We start from the raw sequence: 27,335 nt of genomic DNA on the forward strand, positions 1-27,335 counted from the left end.
GACACTGTTAAGAAAAGGATGAATTTGTATCCAGACTATGTAAAGAATGCCTACAAGATGACAGCCGATTTTAAAGGGGAAGGAGGGGCAAAAGGAACTATAAAATGGTCAACAAGCATGTGAAAAACTGTTCAACATCATTAGTCATCAGAAAAATGCCAATTAAAACCACCATGAAATGCCCCTACAGGCCCACTCAAGAGGCTAAATCGACACAGACTGACAAGGGCAAGCTTGTGGAGCCGTCACCCTTCTCCCAGCGTTGCCAGCAGCCAGGGAAATGGTACAGCCATGTGGCGATCGGCAGTTCCCTATGAAGTTAAAATTCACCTACCCATTGACCCAGAAGTTTCATTCTAGGTATTTACCTCAGAGAAATAAAAACACATCTCCAAAAAACAAAAACAATGACACAAAACAAATCGGATTGTTCACAGCATCTGGCTAGTCATTACAGCCAAACTGGAAATAACCCAAATGTCCCTCGACAGGAGAATGAACGAATTGTGGTGCATTCACACAATGGCAATGGAAAGGAACACACTACTAACCCACTCGGCAGCATGGGCAAGTCCCACAGACGTTATGCCGAGCTGGACACGAAGGAGTACGTACTACATGATTCCTTTCAAATTAAATTCTAAAACAGGCAAAACAAATTAAGAGTGGAAAAAAAAAAATCAGAGCACTAGCAGCTTCTGTGGCAGGGGGCAGTGGGGGTGGGGGAAGTTGACTAGAAAAGGACACATGGAACATTCTGGGGAGACAGAAATGTCCTACACCTGAATCAGAGTAGGGTCGCAGGAATGTATCCATTCATGAAAGTGTACAGTTAAGATTTATGCATTTGAATGTAACTAACTTTTCTGAAAAGCAGTTACATCTGAGGTGATTTGCAAGAAGTGTAAGCTAGTTGGCCTGAAAGCATGAACAAAATCAGGGAAGACACACGCATGTGCAGATATGCACACACGAGGGGCAGCTTCAGGCAGGGGGTACACATGTAGATATGGCCATGTTCTTAAAGCCTCCCAGGTGCACCCCCACAGATCCAGATCCAGGCAAGCCCTCCCTCATGTCTGCCCTGTCCTGGAGCTCCTGGGAGGTAGCTGCCGAGGGGACGACATCTGGACGGGTGACATAAACAGGGGTCTGCGTGAGGAGCAGGGACGACTCTCCCAGGGCCCAGTGTCACCAAGAGAACCTGTGCAGTGGTGGTAATGAGGGAACAAATATTTGTCCTGACTCTCATGTCGCTCTCCAGGGCTTTCTTGAAGAGAGGGAAACCAAACCTTCCTGCTATGTCCTTGAGCCCTTCCTGCCCCAAGAAGGTCCCCAACATCCTTCTCACAAATACCTTCTCACCTTGTCCAAACAGAATGGGTAGATCTCAGGGGGGCCAACACACCCTCCACTCAACCCTGACGGAAGGGGGCAGCCTCCCTTCCCAGCACGGACAGAAGAGAGGAGGCTGGAACCAGGAACAAACCAGAGAGCTGGCATCAGGCCTGAGGCTGAGCTTTAAGCTGGAAAGGAAAGTCCAGCCCCTCCCTAGGGGGATAGAGGCTGATGGGCAACTGGTGAGCCTGGGGGATGGGAGGAGGACACCTGCACAGCTCGGCCCAAAGGGAATGAAGAGGGTGCAGAGGACAAGCTCCTCAGACTCCATTTTCTTCCCTAGCATCTGGAGATTTATACACCTGCCTGACCTACCCCTGAGGGTTTGGAGGGCATTAGTGAGTCATGGAGAGCTGAGTACCAAAGGAACAATGTAGGAACAAGACTTCCTGCTCATCCCCACAGCGGGAACCCCAGGCCCCCATTACCTTCTTCAGGAAGAGATCTGAGAGGGACTGCCCTCAGACTCACACAAAGGGGGATGGAGAAGGTCTGAGCGGAGCTGCCCTCAGACTCGCACAAAGGGGGATGGAGTAGACTGAGCAAGGGTCGCCTCCCAGCTGACCAGACCACCGCAGGCCTGGTGGGGATCCAGAGACGAATATGACAGTTCAGGTCAAGGTCAGAACAAGCCCAAGCATTGTCACCTTCAACGAAATGCCCTGCGCACTCACTGTGAGCTGGGAGAGAATCAGGAGGGTCAACCCCAACCCCTTCACTTCACAAGGCCCAGAAAGGTGGTTGTCTCAGGTCATTCCCAGGGGGTTAGCCCACCCCCGTGCTTGCCATCAGGGCCCTTCTGCCCGCCCCACACCGCCTCCCCAAGAAGTCATCCTCACTCCACTGAAAAGCCCACATGACACATTTGAGCTCGTCACATGCTGAGCCATATGGTTTCTTCTGCTCAGTTAAGGCCCCCTGTAGACAGCAGGCTCTTTTTAAGGGGTGAGGACTGTGGCCTCGGTTTGACCCCACAGAGCCCAGCGCAATGCTGGGCACACACAGTCGGCCCTCTCTAAATGCCCTATTGATCCATCTGGGCATGAAAACCAGATCATAAGAAATGTGGACCTGGAAACAATCCACAGCATTCCCAGGGAGACAGCCCCAAACCCCTCTCCCAGCCCACCCTGCATCATCCACAGTGTGAGTTCTGGCTGGAACTGGGCTCTCATTCAGCCCATCTGCTTAGCATCTCTTTGGTTGCTTTTTCTCAGTTTCATGTTAGGAAAAAAAAAAAAAAATTCCCCTGAAAAACACAAACAGCAAAGGGGCGGGGGAGGGGAAGCAAAGACCAGTTGCCTCAGGTGCTCAGTGGGGGGCAGGAGCCTGGGTTGAGGAGGTTCTTGGGGGGCTGCAGGCTCCCTCTGCTCCAGCAGTCCCTTCCTGGCAGGAGAAGCAACCAGAGGAGGGGCTGTCCTGGCTGTGAGGGGTGGGATGAGAGGAGCACTTTACCAAAACTGGTTGGGTGTGAGAACTGAACTTACTTTACTGACCATAGGGGGAACACCACTATCTTCAGGAGGATCTTAGGTGAGTCCAATTTCCCATCCAATTTATCTATAAAAGAAATTAATCATCCTTCCCTGACATTCTGTGACTCCCAAGCTAATCCACCCAAGGCGGAGGCCTGCGAGCCCTGCTCCAAGCCTGCACTGCGGAGGGAACCAGGTGAGCCCTGCCCCACTGCCCAGATGCTGGAGGTAGGGAGGGGACAGTGCTGCAGAACCACCAAAGCCAGAGACCCTGGAGAGAGGCCAGCTTTCACCCTAGATATCTCAGACATCACTGTGCAATAATAACCTGGGGAGCTCGGGAGATCAGCAAAGCAGAGGCCTGATCCCACCCTGGAGCCCAACATTATGAGTGGGAGCCCAGGTCCACGCAGGTAGAGACCCCACCTACGACTGATGAGGAAAGAGGGATTTTCCGTCCGAATCTTAAAGAATACATGGCTAGGGGCTTTAGAAAAGTATTACCTGGAGATAGAGGGTCTGCCAGGATACGGGATGCAAGCAAAACCAGAGAAGTAGAAGATCAAGCACAGGCTTCTCCGACCTGCATGCCCCAGACAGTCCACACACCATAAACATCCACCAGGACCCACCCAAGCCACAGACTAGGAGAGTCACTGCCCACAAGGAGCTCGGTGCTGGGCAGTGAGAGATGACCGGCAACAGGACCTGGTAAATGCAGTCAGAAAAGGGATGCTCCCTCTGTGATGAGCAGGCTGGCAGGAGGATTGTGGTTTTAACCATATGAGTCGGTTTGCTTTGCCAAAGGACAGAAAATATGCTAGCCACAGACAGCCTCCTAACCACAGCCACGGCTAAGTCTTTGCCACCTAATAAGCCCAAACAACAGTCATAAAGAGACCCCTAAGTCCAGGTACACCCACACATACACACTGACCCCCAACACCGGCCACAGAAGGGTCCCAACCCCAGTGTGAGCCTTCAGGGTGACCCCTCATATCTTCCTCTGAGTCCTCAGCTCTGACCTTGGCCTTGGGGCTTTGGACAGGAAAGCCACCCAATAGGTTGCTGCTCTGCTCTGAACCTGCCCAGAGTTCCAGTCAGGCCAGCCTTACTCCCGACAGCCCGCTGGGCCCTGTGCCGGCCAGAGCAGAGTAGACTCCGGTACCCAGTGGACGGTCATAAATAATGGTTTGAAAGAATCCCTGTGTTAACTAACAATCTCTTACTTATGCTGCAGATTCCTGACCAGCACCCCTCCCTCCTGTATCCATGTACCGTCCTGGCTCCCTCCTTTCAACATTTCCACTCACTCCTCAGCCCACCCCCATCTGCTGCCCCCTCCTTCCTCCCCAGAACGGTTACCAGGCCGCGGCGCACTCCCCACCATACTTGGCCCCTCTCCCGCAGCTGACACGGCTGCCCGGTCTCCCTTCGAGAAACACTCCTCCTACCCAGTCTCCAGCCTCCCCCACATCAGCCTCTGCCCCCAGGGAGCCCCTCAGGGCGCCACCCCAGGAATCTCTCCTCTTCTCGCTCTACCCTCTCCTGGAGCGCTCACTGCCCCTGGCCCAGCCCTCCACCCCAAGCTTTAATGCCCACCTCTAGAAGAATGGCTCGATTACTACCTCCAGTGCGTACCCTCTTCTGAGTCTGGCCCCCAAATACTCAGCAGCTCACTGACACCCCCATTTGTGTCTCAAGCACGTGCAACACAGAACTTAGAACTTCAGCCCTCATCCTCCCTTGGGGTCCCCCGTCTCAGAGAACAGCTGTACCATTTACCAGTGGTTCCAAACCCAGGGCCACTCTTGCCTCCTACCTCTCCCCAAATCCTCCTATCTCATCAGTCTACCTCCTAGGAAATCAGAGCTCTGACCACTTCCAAACAAGCCCACAGACCCCTCAGAGTCGGGCCACCATCGTCCCCTCCCCACCCCTGCACCGGACTCCCTCGGTGACCTCCCAACCCCTCCCCCACTTTTCCACTCTGCGCCTCCCACAAACTCTCCACGCAAGAGCCAGGGTGAGTTTTTCCAAAAGTCCCATCATTTGGCTACTGCTCTGACTAAAATCTTCAAAGACAACAATGCCCTTAGGTAGGATAAAGCCCAAAATCTTTAATAAAACTTCTGAGGGTGTAGGTGGAAGGGATGGGCAGAGTGGGTGCAGGGAACCGGGAGGCAGGGGCTTCCGGTTCTGGAATGACTAAGGCACGGGGTAAAAGGCACAGCACAGGGAATAGAGTCGGTGATACTGTAATAGCGCTGTACTGTGACAGATGGCAGCTATGCTCGGGGTGGGCAGAGCAGAACGTGCAGACATCGTCCTTGTCCAATCACTATGTTGTACACCGGAAACTAATGCAACATTGTGTCAACTATACTTCCACGTTAAAAAAAATGTTCTCAGATTAAATTTTTTAAAAAGTAAAAAATAAGGGGTGCTAGGGTGGCTCAGTCGTTCAGCGTCTGCCTCCTCTCTCCTGCTCCAGGGGCTCACGGAGCCTGCAGCACTACGTCTGCGTACCCATCCCGAGATTCTGCCCTTCTAAGGAGCTCCCAAATGATGCAGGCCCTGCTGGTCCCTCGGCCTCCCTTTGAGCAGCAAGCATCTAGAACACTCTCCTCCACCCTGACTGCACCTTTGCCAACAAGGTCCTACTCAACTGCCAGGGCTCAGCTTCCACATCATTTCCTAAGAAGTCCTGCCTGACGCTCTCCAAGGTTAGGTTCGATCCCGCACACACACCCCTTGTATTGTCCCTGAGCTATGCTGTGATTCTCCTTTGGAACGTTCATCACACCTAACTGTCCATCCTTCATCTTCAAGTTAGTTTTTCAACTTTCACCCCCAGCCCCCCCAGCTAGATGACAAGCTCCAGGACGGCGGGGACCGTGACGCTGTGTTCACTCAGCACCGGGCCTGGCACAGGGCCAGCACTTGTGGTAGAAAGCTGTTTGTGCCTGCCCTGCATCCATCTCCCCATCTTCTTCTCCTAATGACACCTCAATGTTCCTTTGAGGAACCACCCCTCTCCCACTCTCGGTTCTTTGGGCTTAGATAAGTGGGCCTGAGACCAGGTCTGGCCAATCAGAGCCCCCACCTCTCTGGCCACAATGATTGCTTCAGAACTAGGCAGGTGACCTAAGCCAGGCCCTCAGGCTTCCTCCCCGGGACTTTCATTAGAAGTACTGGGGGAAAGATACTCTTCTTTCCACTGAAGTTACTTAGCAGGTAGGAGCTACCGTCACCATCTTGCCACCACAGAGACAGAGCTGGACAAAGAATGAAACCAACACAGAAGAGAGACGGGAAGAGACAGATCTCATAGATGTAGCCATGCCTAGAGTCTACACTTGCCATTACAAAGCAATAAATTCTGTTCTATGCTTCAGCCAAAGTGAGTTATGTTTCCGTCACTTGTAACCAAGAGTCCTGACGAATACAACATTCAAGCAAGTACTGGGTGTTGAATGAAATAACTGAGCATGTGGGTAAGGGAAGCCTGCCAAGAGAACTCAGTGACTCCTCCTAGGAGACTTCCAGGGTTCTCCCTGCAAACTCCCACCACCCATGAGCACAGTGACAAGCATCCCACATCCAATTTTGCAGACCAAGGGGCTGAAACGCAGAATGGTAACATGCTTCTCAGCATTACCCTCTGCAAACAAACCACCCAGCACCTGGCTCAGGTGCCTGCACTGGGATTAGGCTGATGGAGGTGCTCTGCCTTTCAATGCCCCTGGATACCCCATCAGGAGGAAAGCAGGGCTGTCCACGGTCAGCCCTGTGCCCCACCAACTCCTGAACTCCTCAGGCTCTGGCTGTCATTCTATGATATTCCCCCTTGATGCCACCACACAGCTCTCTGCATGGTGGGCATTCAATATGGGATGATAACGGAAAGGTGGCTTTTACCTACTTCCTTTGAGGGGGATCATTTTCCAACAGATCAGATGAGGGGAGTGGGGGTACAACAGAGAGCAAGAGGAGAGAGATGTGTAATTATTTCCCTGTGAGTCATCACCTAGCAAAGCCCCAGGACAGAGATGGAGGGTGGCCTAGATGTCCCCTCAGATGACTCAGGAAGCTAGTCCTCACCTGGCACACTGTGAGAGGGAGGGAGGGAGGGAAGGAGCATCATGCATTGCTGCCTAGGCAGGAGTACTGGCTGAGCCAAAGTCCTCCCTGAGAGCCAGCTCGAGCCTGTGACCATCCTGTCAGGGGGCACTAATATCTGAAGGGAGCCGGGCATGGTGGGGGGAGGGTGCAGTTGCCTCAGCTCCTTTCCAGGAATGAGCAGGCTGGGCCCAGGGTTCTGGGAGGTGGTCTCCCAGGAAGGAGACTTGTGAATGAAGTGCTAATAGGAAAGATTTACTGACCCCCAGAAGCTCCAGAGCAAGTCTCCCACAGGGATTGGGGTGACAGGGCCAGCCCAGGGGGGCCAGAGGCAGGTAGAGCAGCATGCAAGTGCCACCCAAGTCCCAGGAGGATGCCGCCCCACAGGACCCACCTTCCCCAGCCCCGGCACCAGGCAGCCCTCCTGGGAAGTAGCCCCTTAAAAACAAACAAACAAAAAAAAAACCAAAAGACACCAGGCGGCAATCCCTTCTCAGCCTTTTGGCTAAGACCAAGTGAAGACAGCAGGCTACACTCGAGTGTCCTCACTCCCTCCTGCCTGGGCCCCTTGTGCTCGACCCCACAGCCCCCCAAGGCCTCATTCAGCCTCTGACACCCCCAAATCTCAGTCACACTGTCCTCCCGCACCGGTGAGCTCAGGTAGACACTGCCTCCTGGGGTGTCGGGGCGCTCTGTGGCACCCACTGGGCCAAAAGGACAGCCACTGCCCCGCCACTGCCCAACTCTAGGCCTCTTACCTTCATAGTGGGAGGTGCGGTGAGAGGGGGGGACAGCGGCCGGTCTGGGAAGGTCACGTCCGGGCTGTTGGCCAGCTCCTGCTTCCTGTGAAGAGGCCACAGAATACGGGAGAGGTCAGAGGTCAGTGAGGGCCTGCCGAGCCGTCGCCTCTCCCCGCCTACAGGAGTGGGCATGGGGACCTGCTCTAACACACACCGCGCGAGACCAGGCTGCACCGCACTCTCTGCTGGGGTGTTCTAAACTTTGTTTTGTTTCGTTTTAAAACCTAGCACATTCCGGGGGCACCTGGGGGGCTCAGTCGTTAAGCATCTGCCTTTGGCTCAGGTCATGATCTCAGGGTCCTGGGATCGAGCCCCGCATCAGGCTCCCTGCTCGGCGGGAAGCCTGCTTCTCCCTCTCCCACTCCCCCTGCTTGTGTTCCCTCTCTCGCTGTCTCTCTCTCTCTGTCAAATAAATAAATAAAATCTTCAAAAAAAAGAAACAACCTAGCACAGTCCAGTGTAGTTAGAAAATACCTTTTATTTTTTTTAAGATTTTATTTATTCATTTGAGAGAGAGACAGAGAGAGTGAATGAGAGAGAGAGAGAGAGAACACGAGCAGGGTGAGGGGGGCAGAGGCAGAAGCAGGCTCCCCGGGCGCCTGGGTGGCTCAGTTGGTTAAGCGACTGCCTTCGGCTCAGGTCATGATCCTGGAGTCCCTGGATCGAGTCCCGCATCGGGCTCCCTGCTCAGCAAGGAGCCTGCTTCTCCCTCTGACCCTCCCCCCTCTCATGTGCTCTCTCTCTCTCATTCTCTCTCTCTCAAATAAATAAATAAAATCTTTAAAAAAAAAAAAAAAAAGAAGCAGGCTCCCCGCTGAGCAGGGAGCCCAATGTGGAGCTCGATCCCAGGACCCCAGGATTGTGACCTGAGCCAAAGACAAACGCTTAACTGACTGAGCCACCCAGGCACCCCTGTTTCATTTTTTGTTTATTTATTTGAGAGAGAGAGAGAGTGTGCGCAAGCAGAGGCAGGGGCAGAGGGAGAGGGAGAGAGAGAATCTCAAGCAGACTCCCTGCTGAGCGCAGAGCCAGACCTGGGGCTCGATCTCACAACCCTGAGATCATGACCTGAGCCAAAATCAAGAGTCAGACACTTAACAGACTGAGCCCCCTGGGGCTATTCCACATGCGGTTCCTGTACCAGCCACATCAGCATCACCTGGGAACTCGTGAGAAATGCAAATGCTCAGGTGCACACCAGAGTCTCAGCCGTGGGGCCTAGGAATCTGGGTTTACAATCCCTCCAGCTGGTTCTGATGCACAGTGCAGTCTGAGAACCGCGCTCTGAAGACAGAGGACCCACAACACCCACAGGCCTCAGAGGCACGGACAAATGTTGAAAGGCATCAAAATAAGCGTAACCGTTTTACCGCAGTGACACAGTGGAAAATAATTAGGCCCTGAAACTGTAGCAGTTACCATTCATCTTCAAGCATTTTCATTTGTCAAAATTATAGAGGTTACTAAAATACAGCTATACATTCGGTAGATGTATTTCGAAATACATTTGAATTCAGGACCAAAAAAAGAGAGACAGAAGAGGAATATAAACGTTTGTGAGTCATCCTTCCCGGGTCCCCTTTGCCCCTGTGAGTGTGCACACACACACACACACACACACCCGCGCGGCCAGAGAGCTGACCCTGGGAGGATGGGGCTGCCTGCTGTGTCAGCTGCAGGTAGAACTTATTTTAGTCCATGTGGGCTAGGACCGTGGAGAAGCAGCTCAACAGAGTTGTGTCACCATGACAACACGACAGCAACAAGTTCACTGCTCTCACATTCTCCCCACTTTCCATCTGGCCCTCGCTGGTGACCAGGCGGTGCTAGCTTGCCGTCCGATCCCCAGGCAGGATGCTGGCAGTGAGATAAGCCTTTGGAGCAACGGTTACGCAACAGGGCCAGCTGGGCAGAACTTGGGGGAGCCCCAGACAAGGGCCTCTGGCGTCCTGGACGTGCCCTGGCTGTCTCCTGAGACAGCGTGGAGCGGCGAGGGTAACGGTATCAAGAGCCCAAGACCTGGCTGAGTCGCCAAGCCTCCCAACTTTGCAACTGCTTCCTTCTCCAAAGCCCCACCCTGAAGCAGCAGAGTCAGTCTGACACCTGGGTCCTATTTCAATGTCCAAAGGACCCCCACTGCCACCTCAAGAGAATGCTTCTATACTTTCTAGCCCCATCTTGCCAACAGGGATGACAACCCCAACCCCAGGCCTCCTTCATGAGAGAAGCCCACCCTCCCTACAGAGCCTCGCCCTCTGCCTTTCCAGAAGAAGCCCTTGCCCTGAGAGCCAGACACCACCCCAGCCTGGCTCCCCTTAGCCCACAGGGCAGCCCAACCTGAAAGAAACCAGACCAGGTGCTGTGGGGCCCTGTGTACCCTGGCATGACCCTTGCCTACCCCTGCCGCGGGCCATGCCTCATTGTCCTCTAGGCAACCAGGTAAGGAGGCTGCGTGAACATCTGGCTTCGAAGAGGATCCATATGACCCCCATTAACCTCAACCTGCCAATCCCCCTTTCTGATCCTCCATCTGTCTTTTTCTTCATGTCCTCCTGGACCTAGCTCTCATTCAGGGTGGGGAAGAGGGGGGTGCCCCCCTCCGGGTCCAGACTATAACTGGCACAAGAACCAGCAGGGCCACGACTCGTGCAGATGTGCACACACTCACATGCAAAGGAATGAATGAGGCTCCTTCTACCTCTTAGTCAAGAGCCACCACCTCCCCTCCCACTGATGGCCTTGGGCCAGTGCGGGGTCCAGCCCAGTTGTCCTGGCCCTCTCCTGCCTGCGGACCCCATGGAGCTGGATCCCAGCACAGGCTCGCCCCCTCCGGCCACTCGGCCCTCTCCCAAGCAGCTACTGCTCCCCATCAACGGGCTAGTCCCTGAGAGCCATGATAAGGGAAAGGGAGGGGCGGAAGGATGAGCAGGGATGGGGGCACCACCTTCAGGTCCCCTGAGGTGAGGATGGACGAGGACAGCTCCCCTCGGAGGCTGGGAGCCAAGGAGAAAGAAGCATGCAGGCAGAGGACAGGAGGCAAGCCCCTTGCCCAAAGTCTACAGGATGAGGCTGTGGCGCACTTGCCTGACCGCAGTCCCAATTTGTAGGCACACGAATCCTAGAGGAGGGCAATGTTGGCAGATTTTTACTATCACTGGTGTAGGGACGCTCATACACAGAGTCACGCTGTCTGCTTCTCGCCATAAGGTGCAAGCCGTCCACTCCCATGGGACCAAAGCAGATGCGACTACTACCCAAGGCCCCTGAGTCTCAGGCAAAGGGCCCCCGCACTCAACCCCTCCTAGGTTGAGCCCCGCTTCCCTGCACCAGCCTGTTTTCCCTGGATGCCGGCATAAGCTCCTGGGACCAGTCACCAGGGAGTGGTGAGGACAGTTCAGTGGGGGCACAAGCTGTCTTCCAGCCAGAAGGCTTTCCGGAATGGTGTCTGGAGCCTGGAAGGTGCTGGAGCAGGAATGAGCACCAGGGGCTAGCGGCTTCGTGCTTGTTCTAGGGCTCTGTCCAAGACTCCGGATGGGGTGCCAGGGTGGACAGAAGGCAAGACTGCTGCCCTCAAAAAGAGCAGGACTCAGAGTACACACAGGCCCTTGGTCACAGACCTACCCCGCCTTGGTACACTGATGGCTTTGAAGGGCACCTATGGGAGGGCACAGGACACACTGCTCCATCCCCATTCTCAACTCCTAGAAGCCAAAGGTACTTAATGAAGAGCCAACTGCCTATTATGAATCGTGTCCCCGAAAAAAGATAGTTGAAGTCCTAACCTCCAGTACCCATGAATATGTCCTTATTAGGAAATGTAATCAAGTTAAGAGGTCATTAAGGTGGCCCCTTAATTCAATTTGACTGGTGTCTTTGTCATCGGAGGACCAAAAACAAAGACAATGGAATCCCCCGCTTGCGCCTCACCACCCCTGCCATGGTCAGCGGGGCTCAACCTCGTCCTGCCCCCGCCCTCACAACCTTCGTGTGCGGGAGCCACCTTCCCGGGGACAGCCAGGCCCAGCCCGGCCACCAGCTGGTGCAAAGACAGAGTAAGAACTTGGGTGCTCAGTGCCCTTCCAGCCCTTTCTCAAGCAAACAAATCACACACGAGTAGGTGAAAGTGACATGATTATACCAAGAAGTAACCTTGAATCTGCTCTCATTTATTATAAGCGAAAGGTAAATTATTAGCAGAGGTGGTATCCTTACTATTATTTGTAACAACTTTCTTGTGACCCACAGTGATCTTGACATTGTCACGGCACAGAGTCTGAAACTGCCTCTCCAACCAGGCCAGCCAAATGCTCACACACAGCTCCAACAACATGGGGTCCCAGACCCACACAGGGACCCACAGGATGAGGGAAAAATGGGAATGGAGAGAAGGCAGAAGAGGGAGGAGGAAGAGCATACACTCTGCTCAAAGAGAAAGGTGATAATGGTGGACACAAATGGGCAGGTCAGCGGCCTCCTCCAGCCTCTGGGGGTCGTGGGGGTGCTACCCACTCAGCATCCCTCTGCCCCGGAACCACCTAACACTGAGGTTCTCTGCTCTGGGATTCCTTCCCAGGAAACATGGGCAAACCTGGGGCAGCTGGGAGAGGGCCTAGCTGGCTTTAGCCAAATGCAGATCTCGAGAGGAAATGATCAAGGAGCCTGTGGAGGAAGCTGAGAAAGCCAGGGGATGGTTCACCCAGATGGGACTGTTCATCTCCCCCCCAGGCGAGGGCCCTACTTACAACACCCAGGCCTTCTAGCTCCTTCTGTCCAGCCTCAGATTTCCCTGCCCTAGACCATCTGAGGTCATCTCCTCCCCACTTCTGTGAAAGTGCCCTACGCTAGGGATCAAGAGACTCCCAAGTTCCAGTCTGGATCTACCTGCTACCCCAACTGTGTGCCCTCGGGTAAGTCACCTCCCCTCTCTGGGTCCCACTTCCTTCATCTGCAAAGATGGGGGCGATGATGTTCTGAGGAATTAAATGTCATCACTGTGAAATAAAACATAAAGTCCTATACAAATATAGACCATTATTATTATTATCATCTTTATTGTTACTATAACTCCTAAAACGGTGATCTGATCTCCAAGTGGAGAGAGAGAAGCAAGGAAGGATCCAGGACTGTTTAATGTCTTTGAAAACATTTCTGGCATTTCAAAAAAACACCAATTCTAGCCCCAGGGATCCACTTTCAGGATCATAATGATCGGTTAATAATCAACAACAGGAAAAATACCCACCTACCAGCAGACGGCTCTGGGGCCAGGTTTAAGCCCTCCTTCTGGCAGAGAGTTCTCCCAAACCTACAAACTCCCTCTGCATCTCTCACCCCACTGGGGCCCCAGCCACCCAGCCATATCTAGCTCTGCTTTCTCCTGCTTTCCAAAGAGCCAAGCTAGAAGAATGCAGACAGCTGGCCACTGTAAAGAGCTTCCCAGGAAAACTGAACCAAAAGGAACGAGACATACCATTCACAGCAACCGAAGGCGGAAATAACCCAGTGTCCATCAAGCGATGAACAGAAAAACAAAATGTGGCCTAGCCGCAGGATGGAATAGTATTCGGCCATAAAAAGGAAGAAAGTGGGCGCCTGGGTGGCTCAGATGGTTAAGCATCTGCCTTCGGCTCAGGTCATGATCCCAGGGTCCTGGGATCGAGTCCCGCATCAGGCTCCCTGCTAGGCAGGGAGCCTGCTTCTCCCTCTGCCTCTGCCTCTCTCTCTCTCTCTGTCTCTCTGACTCTCATGAATAAATAAATAAAACATTTAAAAAAAAAAAAAAAAAGGAAGAAAGTACTGATTCAGGCTACAGTGTGGATGAACCTCAAAAACATTATGCTACAGGAAAGAAGCCAGACACAAAAGGCCACATACGGTGTGATTTTATTTACAGGAAAGGTCCAGAACAGGCAAATCCAGAGACAGAAAGTAGATCAGTGGTTGCCAGGGCCTGGTGGGGAGTGGGGAGGAGCAGGGAGTGACTGTTAATGGGTTCGGGGTTTCTTCCTGAGGGGATAAAAACGTTCTGGAACTACATAGGTGATGGAGGCACAACTGTGTAAATATACTGAACAGCACTGGATTATACACTTTAAAGGGTGAATTTTACGGTGTGCAAATTATAATTCAGTTTTTTAAAAGGAATAAGAGAGAAGGGGCTGAATGGGCTCTATTTCTGTCATTTCTGCTGCCTACTTTCTGCCCTGGCTGCCTTTTGGTGCCCCCAGGGCCCCGGGCTGCGTGCAAGCTCTGGCTTTGTGGCAAGACTTCAGACACCGACAAGGGCTCCCTCATACTCACACCTGTTGAAAGCGAGGCCTTCTGTCTCCACTCCCAGCACTCAGAAGTACCTGCACTGTCATTTATTTGGAGAGATCGTCTGAGTTCTAACGTTTCATATTTCCCCATCTTATATAATTAGACCATAAACAATAGGAATAACATAAAAAGCTTCACGAGAAATCATCATAAGAAGCAGACACGCTGAGAAGAAAGGGGAATTAGAAGCCAGGACTAGCTCTAGGCCTGACGAGCTGAACCTCAAAATCTCTCTGCTTTCTCGTCTGCAGAATGGGCAGGTTAACTCCCAACACCTGTTCCCTGAACAGGACTCAGAAAACTGTGTTCAACTCCTCAGTGACTAGTGTCTTAGACAGCTTTTATGGTGGCAGACAATTATGTAGTGCTTGGGCAAGGCGGGCCAGGGGGAGGGATGAGCGGGGTGCAGACTGAGGGTCCATGCCCAGAGGAGTCTGCCTTGCCGTCTACAGAGACCCCAGGCCCTGTGGCACAATCACGTAGCCCCCATCCTAGCAGCCGGCGTGCTGGGGCATCCCTGGGGTTGGAAACATATTCAAGAAGTTCTGTCCAGGCTTGGCAGGAGAGCCTGGCAGCAGGCTGGATGGAGTAGAGGGCCAGGCAAATGGGCAGCACGTACTGTGGATCAGAGGCATTCGCTTTATGGTTCAATAGGCCTGGATTTGAATTCTAGCCCTACCCCAATTAGCTATGTGACCCTGGTCGGGTCACGTCATCTCCATGCCCCTCAGCTTCCTCATCTGTAAAATGGTATAATTACAGCCCTCTCACCGGTGGGCTGAATAAGGCCAATGAGGCACTTAGCACAGGGCCTGGTTCCAGAAGACCTGGTCACCACCGCTGCTGTTTCCAAGGCTGCCGTCAAAGGCGGGAAGGAGTGGGCATGGAGGAGGGGGGCCGAGGCAGAAAGCCAGTCAGAGGGTGGAGGGAGGCAGGAGCAGCTGCAGATGGGGGAACTCAGTTGCCCATACACTCTGGACCCTAAGCCTGGGAGGCAGGGACAGGAGAGCCCAGCCACGGTGTGAGCCACTGGGTCCTCGGCACACGCTCATGGCCTGATTGCAAGCCCCAAAAGGACAGACACAGAGGTGAGGGGGTTAATGTCCATCCTGTGCTGGGGCAGACGTGGAAGGGGAGAAGAACAGGGCCCAGTGGAGTTGGCAGGGTAGCAGAGGGACAGAAGGGGGCACAGGATTTGGGAATGAGAGGTTCCAGGAGGTGGAGGGAGTGAGTCCCAATGCCCCCCTTGAAGAGCCTCTCAGGAAGGAGCAAGTACTGCTCACCCGGCAGCATCTGGCAGGCTTGACTTTGGTGTCGTGTCCCATCCCTGTGCACACTGCTGGTTCCTGGGGATTCGGAACCCAATTCTGGACCGTTGATGACTCCAAACTCCGCGGGAATGCAAAATGGCCGCCCCCACCCCCACCACGCCCACTCAATCCTGGGGTGCATGGACACAGACCCCCAGCAGCTCTGGGAGAAACCATGAGAAGCCATTCAACAACCTAATCACACACACAAGGACACCAAGGCCCGGAGAGGCAAGGGGAGATGCCCAAATCCACAGCCAGCCTGTCTCCTGGTCTCCAAAGAGTGCAGTTCCCCAATCACCGCAGCATGAGTGTGCGAAAAGTGAGCGGGCCGCATCTCAGGGAGAACCGGTCAAGAAGTACAGCTGGTCCATGCACACACGTTTATAAAGCATGAGCGCTGGGGCGCCTGGCTGGTTCAGTCAGTAAAGCATGTGACTCCTGATCTCAGGGCTATGAGTTCAAGCCCCAAGTTGGGCATAGAGCTTATTTAAAAAAAAGGGGGGCCCTGAGTGTCAGGGGTCCACAGGGCCTATGGGTCCCCCATAAGGAATGAATCGACGGCAGAAGCCAGGGCTGCACAGGAGGTAAACAGGCTACACCCTGGGCAATGAGACGGGGCTACCCGTGGGACCAAGGGGAGGTCTGGGCAATACTTCGTGTCTGTAGCTTCCAAGAACTTACGGGCTTCTCTCTGGGTGTGCTGGGCGAGGACCCTGAGTCCCTAAACTGGGCCAGGGTAGGAGAAAGGGCAGGCACAAAGAGGAAAAACACAGGAGGGTCACCCAGCCCTGGAGACCCAGCCGCGGCCACTGGTGTGGGACACCCGAGCCTCCTCCTCTATCACATCTCAGAGCCGATGGTCCAACCTACACACACAGGCACATCTACACACTCCTGGGAAAAGCTTTACCGAACAGACAACTTTTAGAACTGACTGATGCTGCACGGCTCCCATATGAGTAAGAGCAGACCCTGAGGGGTTTGGTGTGGGCCTGAGAGTCACAGAGTCAGAAATCTGAGCGTTGGGCTTCAACTCCCCAGACCCCCCACTCCAATCCCACTGCAGTTTCCCATCACAATGAGAAAGCCAGCTCCACCTGTCCTGCGTGCCCAGGAGAGGCAGAGAAGAGAGGACACCAGCCAGCACCTTCTCATGTTCCTGCAGCTTGAGTTCTTGGAGATCCAGGGTGCGCTGTGTGTTAGTTACCAAGGGCAGTGACTTCGGGACTATTTACAAGCACCTGAGAAGACAATCCAGGCAGGAGAAGTGAAAATGCAGACACCGTCCTGAAGGCACAGCACACCCACGTGAAAGACCCTCTTGCCAAATACCAACTGTGGATTATACAGAATAAAGTGCCATGGGACACAGGGAAGGGAAGGCCAGGTCTCCCTGGGAGACGGGCTCAGGTATCACAGAAGAGGTGACAGCTGAGCTAGACCTTGAGCGAGACCTTGAGAGCAAGGCTAGCACCTACCCGGGAACGGCAAAGAAGCAGAGGCACGGAGGAGTGAAAGCAAAGAGCACCGAGTCAGACCATCCTGTGTCATCAATGCGGAGGAAACACTTCCCTGGCACTTAGCAGGCCCTCGAAAAGGAAAAGTGAAAGCCCATAGCCCCCAGGCTTACCATGGATGGGGGCTGTTGGAGGCCTGGCCCATTTAAGACTCACAACAACCCTTTGCAGCAAATATTATTAACCCCGCGTTACAGAAGGAGAAATTGAGACTCCGAGAGGTGGGGTGACTTGCCCCAGTTCCCACAGCTGAAGGGCAGCAGAGCAGAGCCTGGCCCCAGGCAGTCCGGCTCCACAGTGCATTGACGGTGGGAAAGAACTGGGGCTCACTCGAGAGGCGCATCCGCATCACGCATGCCCAGCATCAGGTGCACACATCACTGCTGGCACGGCAGGTGCTCGCGGGGCTCTTTCCTCAATGGCTAGTTACCGGTCCTTTACAGGTGCCCTCTATTTACGGCAGGCTATTCTGAGTCTCCTTTTACGGGGGTGACACAGCACCGCCTTCTAAAATGAGTTCGTTCGGGATGCCTGGGGGGCTCAGTCATTAAGCATCTGCCTTCAGCTCAGGTCGTGATCCCAGGGTCCTGGGATCGAGCCCTGCGTCAGGCTCCCTGCTCCACGGGGAGCCTGCTTCTCCCTCTGCCTGCCACTCTGCCTACTTATGCTCTCTGCCAAATAAATAAATAAAATCTTAAAAATAAATAAAATGAGTTCGTTCAAAGGGTGCCTGGGTGGCTCAGTCGGTTAAGCGTCCGACTCTTGGTTTGGGCTCAGGTTGCGATCTCAGGGTGGTGGGATCAAGCCCCGCGTCAGGCTCCGCACTCAGCAGGAAGTCTGCTTGAGATTCTCTCTCCCTCTCCCTCCGCCCCTCCCCCCCAAATAAAATAAATAAAATCTTATAAAAATAAAATGAGTTCATTTAATTAAGCAGTTAAGGGAAACTATTAAAGGGCTACCACAGGGGCGCCCAGACATGACAGAAACAGTGACGGAGGTCTGTGGACGGGAGCGCAGTCTGGGAAACAGGCACCAAGCCATCTGAAGTCTATCTCATGGGCAATGGGGAGCGGCAGTGCCAAGGCAGGGCTCTGCTGCAGGGCAGGAGGCAGAGGGAGGACAGGCGCCCCCTGCATTTACGGCCACAGAAACAGAACCAGGGGGTCATAAGGTATCTCAGAGGCAAAACTAAGATCACTTCGTGATAAGAGGAGGAGAAGCTAAAAGGCTGGTTTCAGAAAACCAAGGGATGGGTGCTTCAACCACGACACAGACCAAGGAGGGGGAGAACTAGTTTTGCAGGAGGCAGACGATCATTCTGGACACACCGCAAGTCATGGGGCCCCGGGAAACCCAGATGGGTTCAGAAAAGTACCAAAGCCTTAGCAGAGAGAGACAGGAGTAAGGGCAAGGGAGGTGCGGGTGCGCGTGTCATCCAGCCTGAGCGCACTGCATCACCTGGAAACTGCCGAGTGAGCAGCTTCCCTCACGTGGTCGGCCACTCAGCCTGGCACTGCCTGGCCTCAGCAGAAGGAGCGACACCATGGTCACAGCAAAGACAGCCAGCTCCCAAGGTCATGGCCTCAGACAGCTTCAGACCCAAAATCACAAAGCCATGGAGCCACAAAAGCACAGAGTATCAGCATTTTCCCAGCCTGTTAGTATTTCTTGACCCAGATAGCAAGTACATGGGTGCTTGCTGCCTAATTCAATTTGGATGTATGGCACGTATCACAGTAAAAAATAATTTTTAAATAGTTCTCTCTCTCACTTCCTTCAGGGGAGATAGATATAAATACAGAAATGGATACGGACATAGAGGGAGAGACAGACATCATTTTCAGCCTGTTGAGACTTTCCATGATGAACACAGCAGACTCATTATCTGAATTTATTTTGCTTCTTCTGAAGCCCCTTAAAATAATAGTTTTTTGGATTTTTTTAAAGTGTGAACTGACAAGAGCAAATGTAATAGAAGAGGAAAATTCAGCCTACAAGACATCACTGGTGCCTGGAAGATGGGCTGGGGATGGATGACCCTGGGGGAGTGTTTGATACTTGAAACACGGAGCACTTCCAACCCATCACTTCCTCGACAGCCAGATAACCTCCCCAACACCCACCACTATAAGAAACTGAACAACTGACCAGCGATCCCTGAGAAAAGGCATCCGGGCTCCTCCAGTGAAAGGGAAGCTTGCTACCTAGTCATCACCCTGCATGGAAGCTCCCAGGTGGCACACCAGCCCAAGCACCAGCTCCCAACCCACTCCCTAGTGCCCCACTCTTGGCTACAGAAACACAGCCAAGGGTAGCCAGACATTTGAGGAAGGCCTCCAACATATGGGAAAGATCTCAAAATAATCAAGAGGAACCTGGAGGTAACAGACAAAGCAAGGAAACAATGGAGACCTCCACAATATACTATAAAGTAATACCTTCTGAGAGATAAGACAAGATTTTGTATCCATGACACAAGGAGAGAATGCTATAAAAAATGGAATGATCAGGAAAGAAAGAGATCTTAGAAAATAAAAATATGATGGGACGACTTTGAGGAAGTTGAGGAAGTCTCCCAAAAAGTAGAACAAAAAGACAAAGATGTGGAAAATGAAAAAGAAAAGACAAAAACACCAGAGGATCCAATACCTGCCCCAAAACAGTTCCAGGAAGAAGTAGCAGAGAAGAAAGACAGATGTGGTAGCTAGTCTCCGAAGCTGGCTTCCTGACAAGCGTTTCTCTTGGTATTGATGCCCCTGTACCCCCCCTTGCCTTGAATCTGGCTGGCCCTGTGACTCAATTTGGACCAACAGAATGGAACAGAAATAACATTACTTAACTTCCAAGCCTGAGTCACCGGAACCCTCGAAGGTTCCACCTCGATCTCTAGGAACATTTGCTCCAGGGAAAACAGCCAGCATGTAAGAAGTCCAGCTCTGCTGAGACTACCGTCCTATGGCCAGCCACCTGGAGACTGATGCAGATACCAGCCAGCTTCCAGATGTTCCAGACATCCATCCCAGACCATCTGAGTGAAGAAACCATCTTGGACATTTCAGCCCCAGCAGATGCAATAAGAGAAGGACCTAGGAACCAAGCCAGAACCAAGGCCCCACATGTATGACCCCAGCTGAGCATCCCAGCCATCTCCAGCCATATGAGCCATCCAGGATGAGGTCTCAGACCCTGCGAAGTAGAGAAGAGCCACCTATCTCCAATGTGCCCTACCTGAAATCCTAACCCACAGAATTTGCACATAATAAAATGGTTGGCCATGAGAGACGATGGACTCTGAAAAACAAACTGAGGGTTCTAGAGGGGAGGGGGGTGGGAGGATGGGTTAGCCTGGGGATGGGTATTGAGGAGGGCACGTTCTGCATGGAGCACTGGGTGTTATGCACAAACAATGAATCATGGAACACTATATCTAAAACTAATGATGTAATGTATGGGGATTAACATAACAATAAAAAAAATTTAAAAATAAAAGGTTACAGAAAAAAATAAATAAATAAAATAAAATAAAATAAAATGGTTGGCGTTTTAACGTAACAGGAGCAGTAGGGGATAGAGGGCTCTGGAAGTGACATCTCCTGATGAAAAGAATGGAACTGACAGGATATCTAATAGGTGCAAACTCTTGGTAGAAAAAAAACTATTCAAGGAATTTTGACAGAATAAATAAAAATGCTAAAACAGAAAAATAAAGATAAGTACATAGAAAACTATGCTAATTGGGGGAACATGAGTTAATTATTAACTCCAGGAAAAATAAAAGCTTATTCAAGAAAGGAAGCAGGGGCGCTGGGGTGGCTCAATCAGTTAAACGTCCAACTCTTGATTTTAGCTCAGGTCATGATCTCAGGGTCATGAGGGCCCGTGCTGGGCATGGAGCCTGCTTGAGATTCTCTCTCTCTTTCTGCCTCCCTCTCTTAGGAAAAAAAAAAAGGAAACATAATTATAGTGCCCTCCTTGGCTCAACAACAAGTGATTCTTACACAGTCATGACAAGGAAGCCTTGACTATTGAATTGAACCCAAAAAATGATGCTAATGTAAGGATACACTGCTACCTAAGTGGTCCCAAGTCTTGGCAGAATTCCTAGTAAACCGTCAGAGAGAAGGAGCCCCACCTCCTCATGGCGAGCACAGGTGTGTGTTAAACCATCCATGCTAAGAAACTACCCGTCTGCTGGCATTGGGGTCACCCCAGCTGTCACAGAGTGAATCGCCCTCCCTAGTCAGCCGTCACTCTGCTCCACTCCCCACTCTGCCTTTTAAGTCTTGACTCTTCTGAATATGTTATTAGTAACATGTCAGTTAGAGAGTTTCATCATTTGTTCACATTATGAAGTCTCAGTGGAGACTGACCGTAGAATGTCAGGGTAAATATATATGGTCTTTTCAATTAATAATGTTATTACCAATCTCTGAAAGCTTCATTCACTAGAAAGACAAATGCTTGGAACCATTTTCCAATACCGAGACAGAGCATGTGGCCCATCCTCATTCTTGCCCTTTCTTGTTTGTGACCGTGGTACATGACTGGGAGATGAACGTCCAGGGAAACGAGGTCCACCTGCAGCCAAGCAACCAAGCACAGCTGGCTCGGCCCCGAGGGACCGGGGCTGCAATCTCACCTTACCAACAACATGCTCCAACCCAGCCTACAGAACCCAATGCTGATGAACCAAACCAGTGATATCAGACCTCTTACCTCCTCCTAGGATCAGCTTCTTTCTTAGGACGTTAGGAAAAGAAGGATAGGATAACTATGCATGCCTCCAGGGATACACTGCAAAATACCTGGGCAGTATTCTATGGCTGGAAGGTTCAGAAAAAGGACTTGGCTACCTGCCTATCCAGCACCACTGGATAACCAAGATCTCCAAGTGATGAGCAGAAACTCACTCTCCTAGCCAGACCCACCTCCTGACTCAGTGAGAACAGAGGGCCTTGATGAGCCACCCCTGCCCAGGCCCCTTCCCTGGTCTCTAGCATACACCTGGCAACCCCCTGCACAGTGACTGGCACTAAATGAACTGAACAATGAATAAGCAAATGAGGAGCTCACAGACCCTCAGAGCTAGAGGGCTAACTCAGAGCAGCATGGGACAGGCCAATGTTCCCTCCACTGCAATTTGGTCTATTCACCCTTGTGGCTTTGACGGACCTCAACTCCCTGCTCCAGCGTCAGAGGCCGAGTTAACCCATTCCCCACTAGTTTGATCCAAGCTTGTGTCATTGCCTTGACCTTGGATAACTCCTCTGGACATGGATGGTAGACATAATAAAAGTATCCTTCGGCATCATCCTCATCTTCATCGTAATAGCAGCCAATATTTATTTAGTACAATGCAAAGCTCTTGACATGCATCATTTAATCTTTTCTACAACCCTATGCGGTAGGTACAGAATTATGTTCCTGTTTTACAAATAAAGAAACTGAGGCTCAGAGAAGTTAGGTGACTTGTGAAAGGTCCTAGAGCGATTAAGTGGCAAAGCTAGGAGTCTAAGGGACCCTGGGTGGCAAGTTCTAAATGGCCCCCCACCACGGCAGCCCTGGTGTCTGGGAGCTCTGGCAGCTCAGGCAGTAGGATCAGCCGTTAAACTCTCTGCTGGGAAAAGGGTAGTTCCAGATCCTTGAAGGCTGTCTGCTAGACCGACCAGATTCCAAAAGCTGTGCTGCTTGGGAAAAGAGGCTGATGTGAGTTATTTTGTTTTTTTGGTTTTTTAAAAGAAAGTTACTTTTCATTTGCTAAATCCCTACAGAAGTATCTTTGAAATACAAATAACCTATCCTGGATTGTTTCAAAGGACATCACCGAGTGAGGGACCGTCATTCTACTTCTGAATTTTACATTTTTATTATAAATATCAATACATATTCACGGGGGCAGAATTCAAAGAATCCAGAGGCATCTAATGAAGTGTACTGGGTGTGGGGAAGGGCCTGCCACGTCTGCTTCCTGCAACCCATCAAACAAGGGCACTCGAGGCCTCAGGGAGCACACCCAGCACCTGCCACAGGGAATCGGGGCTGAGAAAGGCTGCTATCCCAGCCCTCCTGCTGCCCTGGTCACTTAGTGACAAGATGATACATCAACGTCAATAACGCTGGAAGGGTCTGTACACAAAAATGGCATTATTCTCCCCAGGAGGCATGAAGTCGGCCTCGACAGGCAGCTGGGGCCACCGAAAATTAAGGGTCCCTGCCCAGGGCCTCCGTGGTCCCCTCCCAGATCTACTCACTGCCCCAGCTGGCCAGACCAAACAGTGAAAGGAAGTCAGCCCCAAAGATCATCCAGTGAATGAGCACTGCTGAAGCCTCCAGACTCGGATGCAGGGGACACACAGCCTCCTGCTAGAGGAGCAGGTCACAGCTTCAAGACTCGTTGGGGCACCTGGGCTCTTGCTGGCTGGCCTCCGCAGCACCTGGCACCTGTGGTCACTCCGTAACTATTCGCTGAGTGAACTGAAGAGCGTGAGGGCCATGTTGGGTCAGTGCCCCGCGAGAAAACATGATGAGAACCTTCCAGCCAGATCCTCCATGAAATGTGTCTAGTTGCAGGCCAGGCAGTGCGTGCCCTGAGGGCAGGAGCCGTGTCAGCCTTCTCTGAACAGCCCATGGGGCCCAGGGCCATGCCCCTTCACTGTAGGCCTGCAAACACTGTTAATACTAAGACTTTGCCTCATATAACAATTGGCACTGAGGACGTTTCTTATCACCTTCTCTGCCAAGCACAATTCTGTGAAGATGATCGGGACAAGGAGGGATGTTTGCATCTTCTACACCTGTGAGTCGGCTGACGCTCGGGCAACACAGCTAGTTCCTGGAGGGACCAGAACTCAAACGCAAGCATTCTGATGGCACAGTCTGTGGCCCAAGCCATCCTGTTTCTGCAGGGAGTGAACGAGCAAGCAAACGAAGCGAAGAATGAAAGCAAAGACAGCGAACGGCAGCCCCTCTGCCCCCTGCCACCTCTCCCTTCCCGCAGCAAAGCCTGGAACTCGCCAACCGTCGTCTTCCCAGCTCAGTCAGGGTCCCACCATGTGAGCAGGGTGCAAACTCCAAGCTTCTGAGGACAACACCCTGTGCTCCTTACGTCCCCCCCACGCCTCCAACAGTGCTGAACAATAAGTTACTGTCTGGCCGAGCAAAGGACACGGGCCATATGCTTGTTAGGGTAGCACCTGGTGTTGCTGCAAGGTTCACCTGGGTCTGCTTAAGCCAGGAACACACAACAAGCCATCGGGCGGAGGTGGCCCCCAGCAAATCCTCCCTCGGGGCCCCATGCTCTTCCTGGAGAGACGAGAGCAGGCAGAGGAGCCGGCAGTCCACACAGACCAGGGGTGACAGCGGTAGCCCGTCTATTTGCCACTGCTCAAAGACTAGCTCAGGTCTCCGGTCCCCTGCCTGTCCTTTCGGGGTCCCTCTCTGGACCAGAAGGTGAGCAAATGGCCACCCACCCATCTATCTGGGTCAGAGCCTCTGAGGCCTGGCTAACAAGGCCCCAGGCTGCATGGCAGTGGCCTGGGATTCTCCGCCAAAAGCCCCAGGCTGCACAGAGCTGACTAATGCCCAAAGCGCAAAAGCCAACTCCCAAGGGAGGCAGCAGCTTTATCCGGCTCGGAGCTGCAGATGGAATAGATGAATGAGATTTTTTTTTAAGTGTGTTTGTTTTACAGATTTACAGAACAGGGATGGGAGGGAGGGGCAAGGGAACCGGGCAGAGGATGAAAAGGGAGAAAAGAGAAAAAAGGGTGGACAGAGGAGAAAGAGAGAAAATGGAAGCTTTTGCAAGCTTTTCAATCAAAAGACACTTCCCTCCCCATCTAGGCCAAAATCCATCAGTTAAAAGGCCGCATAGCTGGAGAAGCCCCAGCAGGTTGGGGGGCACCCAGAGCCAGGGCCTGTGGCAGGAACATCCACGAGCACCACAAGAAGGCCTGGGCCAAGTCTTTCTGGGTCCTCCCGAGCCCTCTGAGCTCTCCCTGGGTGTCCCTGGAGGAGGAGTTTCAGGTGGTGTGACCCGTACACAGGAAGTGCCCCAGAAAAGGCTCGGTGTCCTCAGAGCTGCCAGTCCAGCCCTCGACTGCCCCCACAGGCTCAGACCCTCCCCAGAAGGGCCATTCTCTCCAGCTCCCCGCCCCTCCCCCCACATGGTCTCCTGAGGCAGGAGACCCTGAAATGAAGAGAGGATGGAGGTGGTCCAGAGCAGGGGGCTCTGTAACCCCGCACCTCCCTCAGAAGAGGGGTTGTCGAGACCTCTCTTCACCCCTCCCCTCTGAGACCAAGGACACTATCAGGGAGCAGTCATGGGAAAAGCCCCCGGTAAGAGCACAAAGAGCTTCAAAGGCCCCACTTCTCCCCTTCGGGAATCTGGTGCTCAGTGAGTACTTATAAAGCACCCACTCTGTGCCAGCCTCCAGGGATATGATGTGACTAAGTCATGCCTGAACCCCCTCTTGCCCACCCAAGGCCTCCAATGCATCACCAAGTCCTCACCACCTCCCAAATTGGTTCTATTTCCTCCACCCCACTGTCTCCCTGTCACCTATCAATCTCTCACCTGGACAACGGCACCCCCATCCCAACCCATCTCCGCCCACTGCACCCTCCATCTATTCTCCAGGGAGCAGACACAGGGATCTTTCTAAGGCGAAAAGCTAATCACGCCCACCAGGATAACCATAATTTTTTTTTTAAGTGCAGCCTCTTTGGAAAACAACTGGCAGCCTAACTTCCAAAAGTTAAACATAGAATTATCACATGACCCAGCAATTCCACTCCTAGGAATATACCCAAAAGAACTAAAAACACATGTTCAAACAAAACCTTGTACATGAATGCTCACAGCAACATTATTTACAACAGCCAAAAGGTAGAAATAACCCGAATGTCCATCAACAGACGAATAGAGCAATAAAATATGGTCTGTCCACACAAATATCAGTCAGCCTTTAAAGGGAATGATGTGCCGACACAGGCTATAACACGGATGAACCTTGAAAACATTACAGCAAGTGACAGAAGCCAGTCACGAAAGACCACAGATTCTATGATTCCGTTTAAATGAAATGTCCAGATAGGCAAATCCAGAGACAGAAAGCAGACTGGTGGTTGATTAGGGTGGTGGAGGGAAATGGGAGTGACTGCTCCTGGGGACAGAGTTTCTGTCTGGTGATGAGAGAGTTCCAGAGAAGGACAGTGGTGGTGGTTGCACAACACCATGAATGTAATTAATGCCACCAAACTGCACACATTAAAATGGCTAAAATGGTAAGTTTCATGTGGAACGAGTGCAATAAGAAAACGAAAGTGTAAACTCCGTGCAAAGTAACTATGGCACAGTCTCCTTTCACTGGCCTGCCTCGACCATTAGGACCAAACCCAACTCCTTAACACGCCCTCAAGGGCCCCTTGTCTTGGGCCCATCCAGCCTCATCTCACCCCCCTCATTTCCTCTCCTCACCTGGGCCCCCCAGCCCACAAAACCTGTCCCCTCGTCCACTGGGCCACCTCTCGCTCACACGTCCAGACCTTCCTCCTTGCCCACACTCCCTCTCCAGACTTTGTCCACCTGTCCCTGCCGGAATGTCCCTTCCTTGAGATGGCGTGCCCAACCTGGGTCAGGGCCCTATGCTCTCTGCTGCCGCAGCACACCATCCCGTGTCACAGCACCCAGCCCCTCCACTGCCATGACCTGCTGGATGCCCATCTTCCCCACCAGACTAAGAGCTCCGTAACGGCAGGGATCGGGCCTGCCTCATCCCGATGGATCCTCAGCACCAAAGTGCAATGGCGGACATGGACAGACAGGTGGACAATATCCCCCAGGAAGTTTACAGTCAGGCTCAGAAGGGAAAAGTGGATGAGAGACCAGCTTGAATGCATGGGCACCAGCAGGGGTGTGATTCACAGCAAAAGAGATGGTGGGGACTGATCTAAATGGCGGGGGGGGGGGGAGCTCAAGCCAAGGAGATGGATGGAGAAGGAAGTGGGACCATCAGTGTGAGAAGTGTTTGGATGTGGGGCCATGCCAGGCACTTGCGGAAGGGCAGGGAGGGAGGGAGTGGGCAAGGCCAGTGCCCATCCTGACTGCACACATCCTCTGGAGAGAATTATTCCAGCCTATAGCCTCCAGGCTCAGCATGTTATAATAGGTCTCACTGACCCACACAACCACCACTATTATTACCCCATCATTCAGATGAGGAAACCAAGGTCCAGAGAGGTAAAGTGCCTTGCCCAAGTTAGCCCAGCTAAGTGGGATCTGAGACCAGGTTCGCCTGAGTCCACAATGGGGCTCCAAGACAGCAGGACACCCAAATGTTCCAGGACAGGCAGGACTGGAGGATGTCCCGCCTCCTCCTCAAGAACCAGAGCCGT

The 27,335-nt window shown here is 52.5% G+C and overlaps 1 protein-coding gene across 8 annotated transcripts in view; it reads right to left on the minus strand.

Moving 5' to 3' along the window:
* RAP1GAP2 (RAP1 GTPase activating protein 2) overlaps window positions 1–27,335 on the minus strand; it is a 233,298-nt gene that overhangs the window by 111,000 nt on the left and 94,963 nt on the right. For 7 of the 8 annotated variants that reach the window (XR_013446056.1, XM_078068051.1, XM_036097956.2 and 4 more), the window contains one exon: window positions 7,754–7,838. The exons of the other annotated variant lie outside the window; for it this stretch is intronic. Coding sequence is in view for 6 of the 7 variants with exons in the window: in XM_078068051.1 (XP_077924177.1) it covers window positions 7,754–7,838 (85 nt within the window). In the remaining variant the exon portion in view is untranslated. The remainder of the gene's footprint in view (window positions 1–7,753; window positions 7,839–27,335) is intronic. 8 annotated transcript variants of the gene reach the window in all.

This window comes from Halichoerus grypus, chromosome 2, assembly GCF_964656455.1.
Source record: "Halichoerus grypus chromosome 2, mHalGry1.hap1.1, whole genome shotgun sequence".
Classification (NCBI taxonomy): Eukaryota; Metazoa; Chordata; class Mammalia; order Carnivora; family Phocidae; genus Halichoerus; species Halichoerus grypus.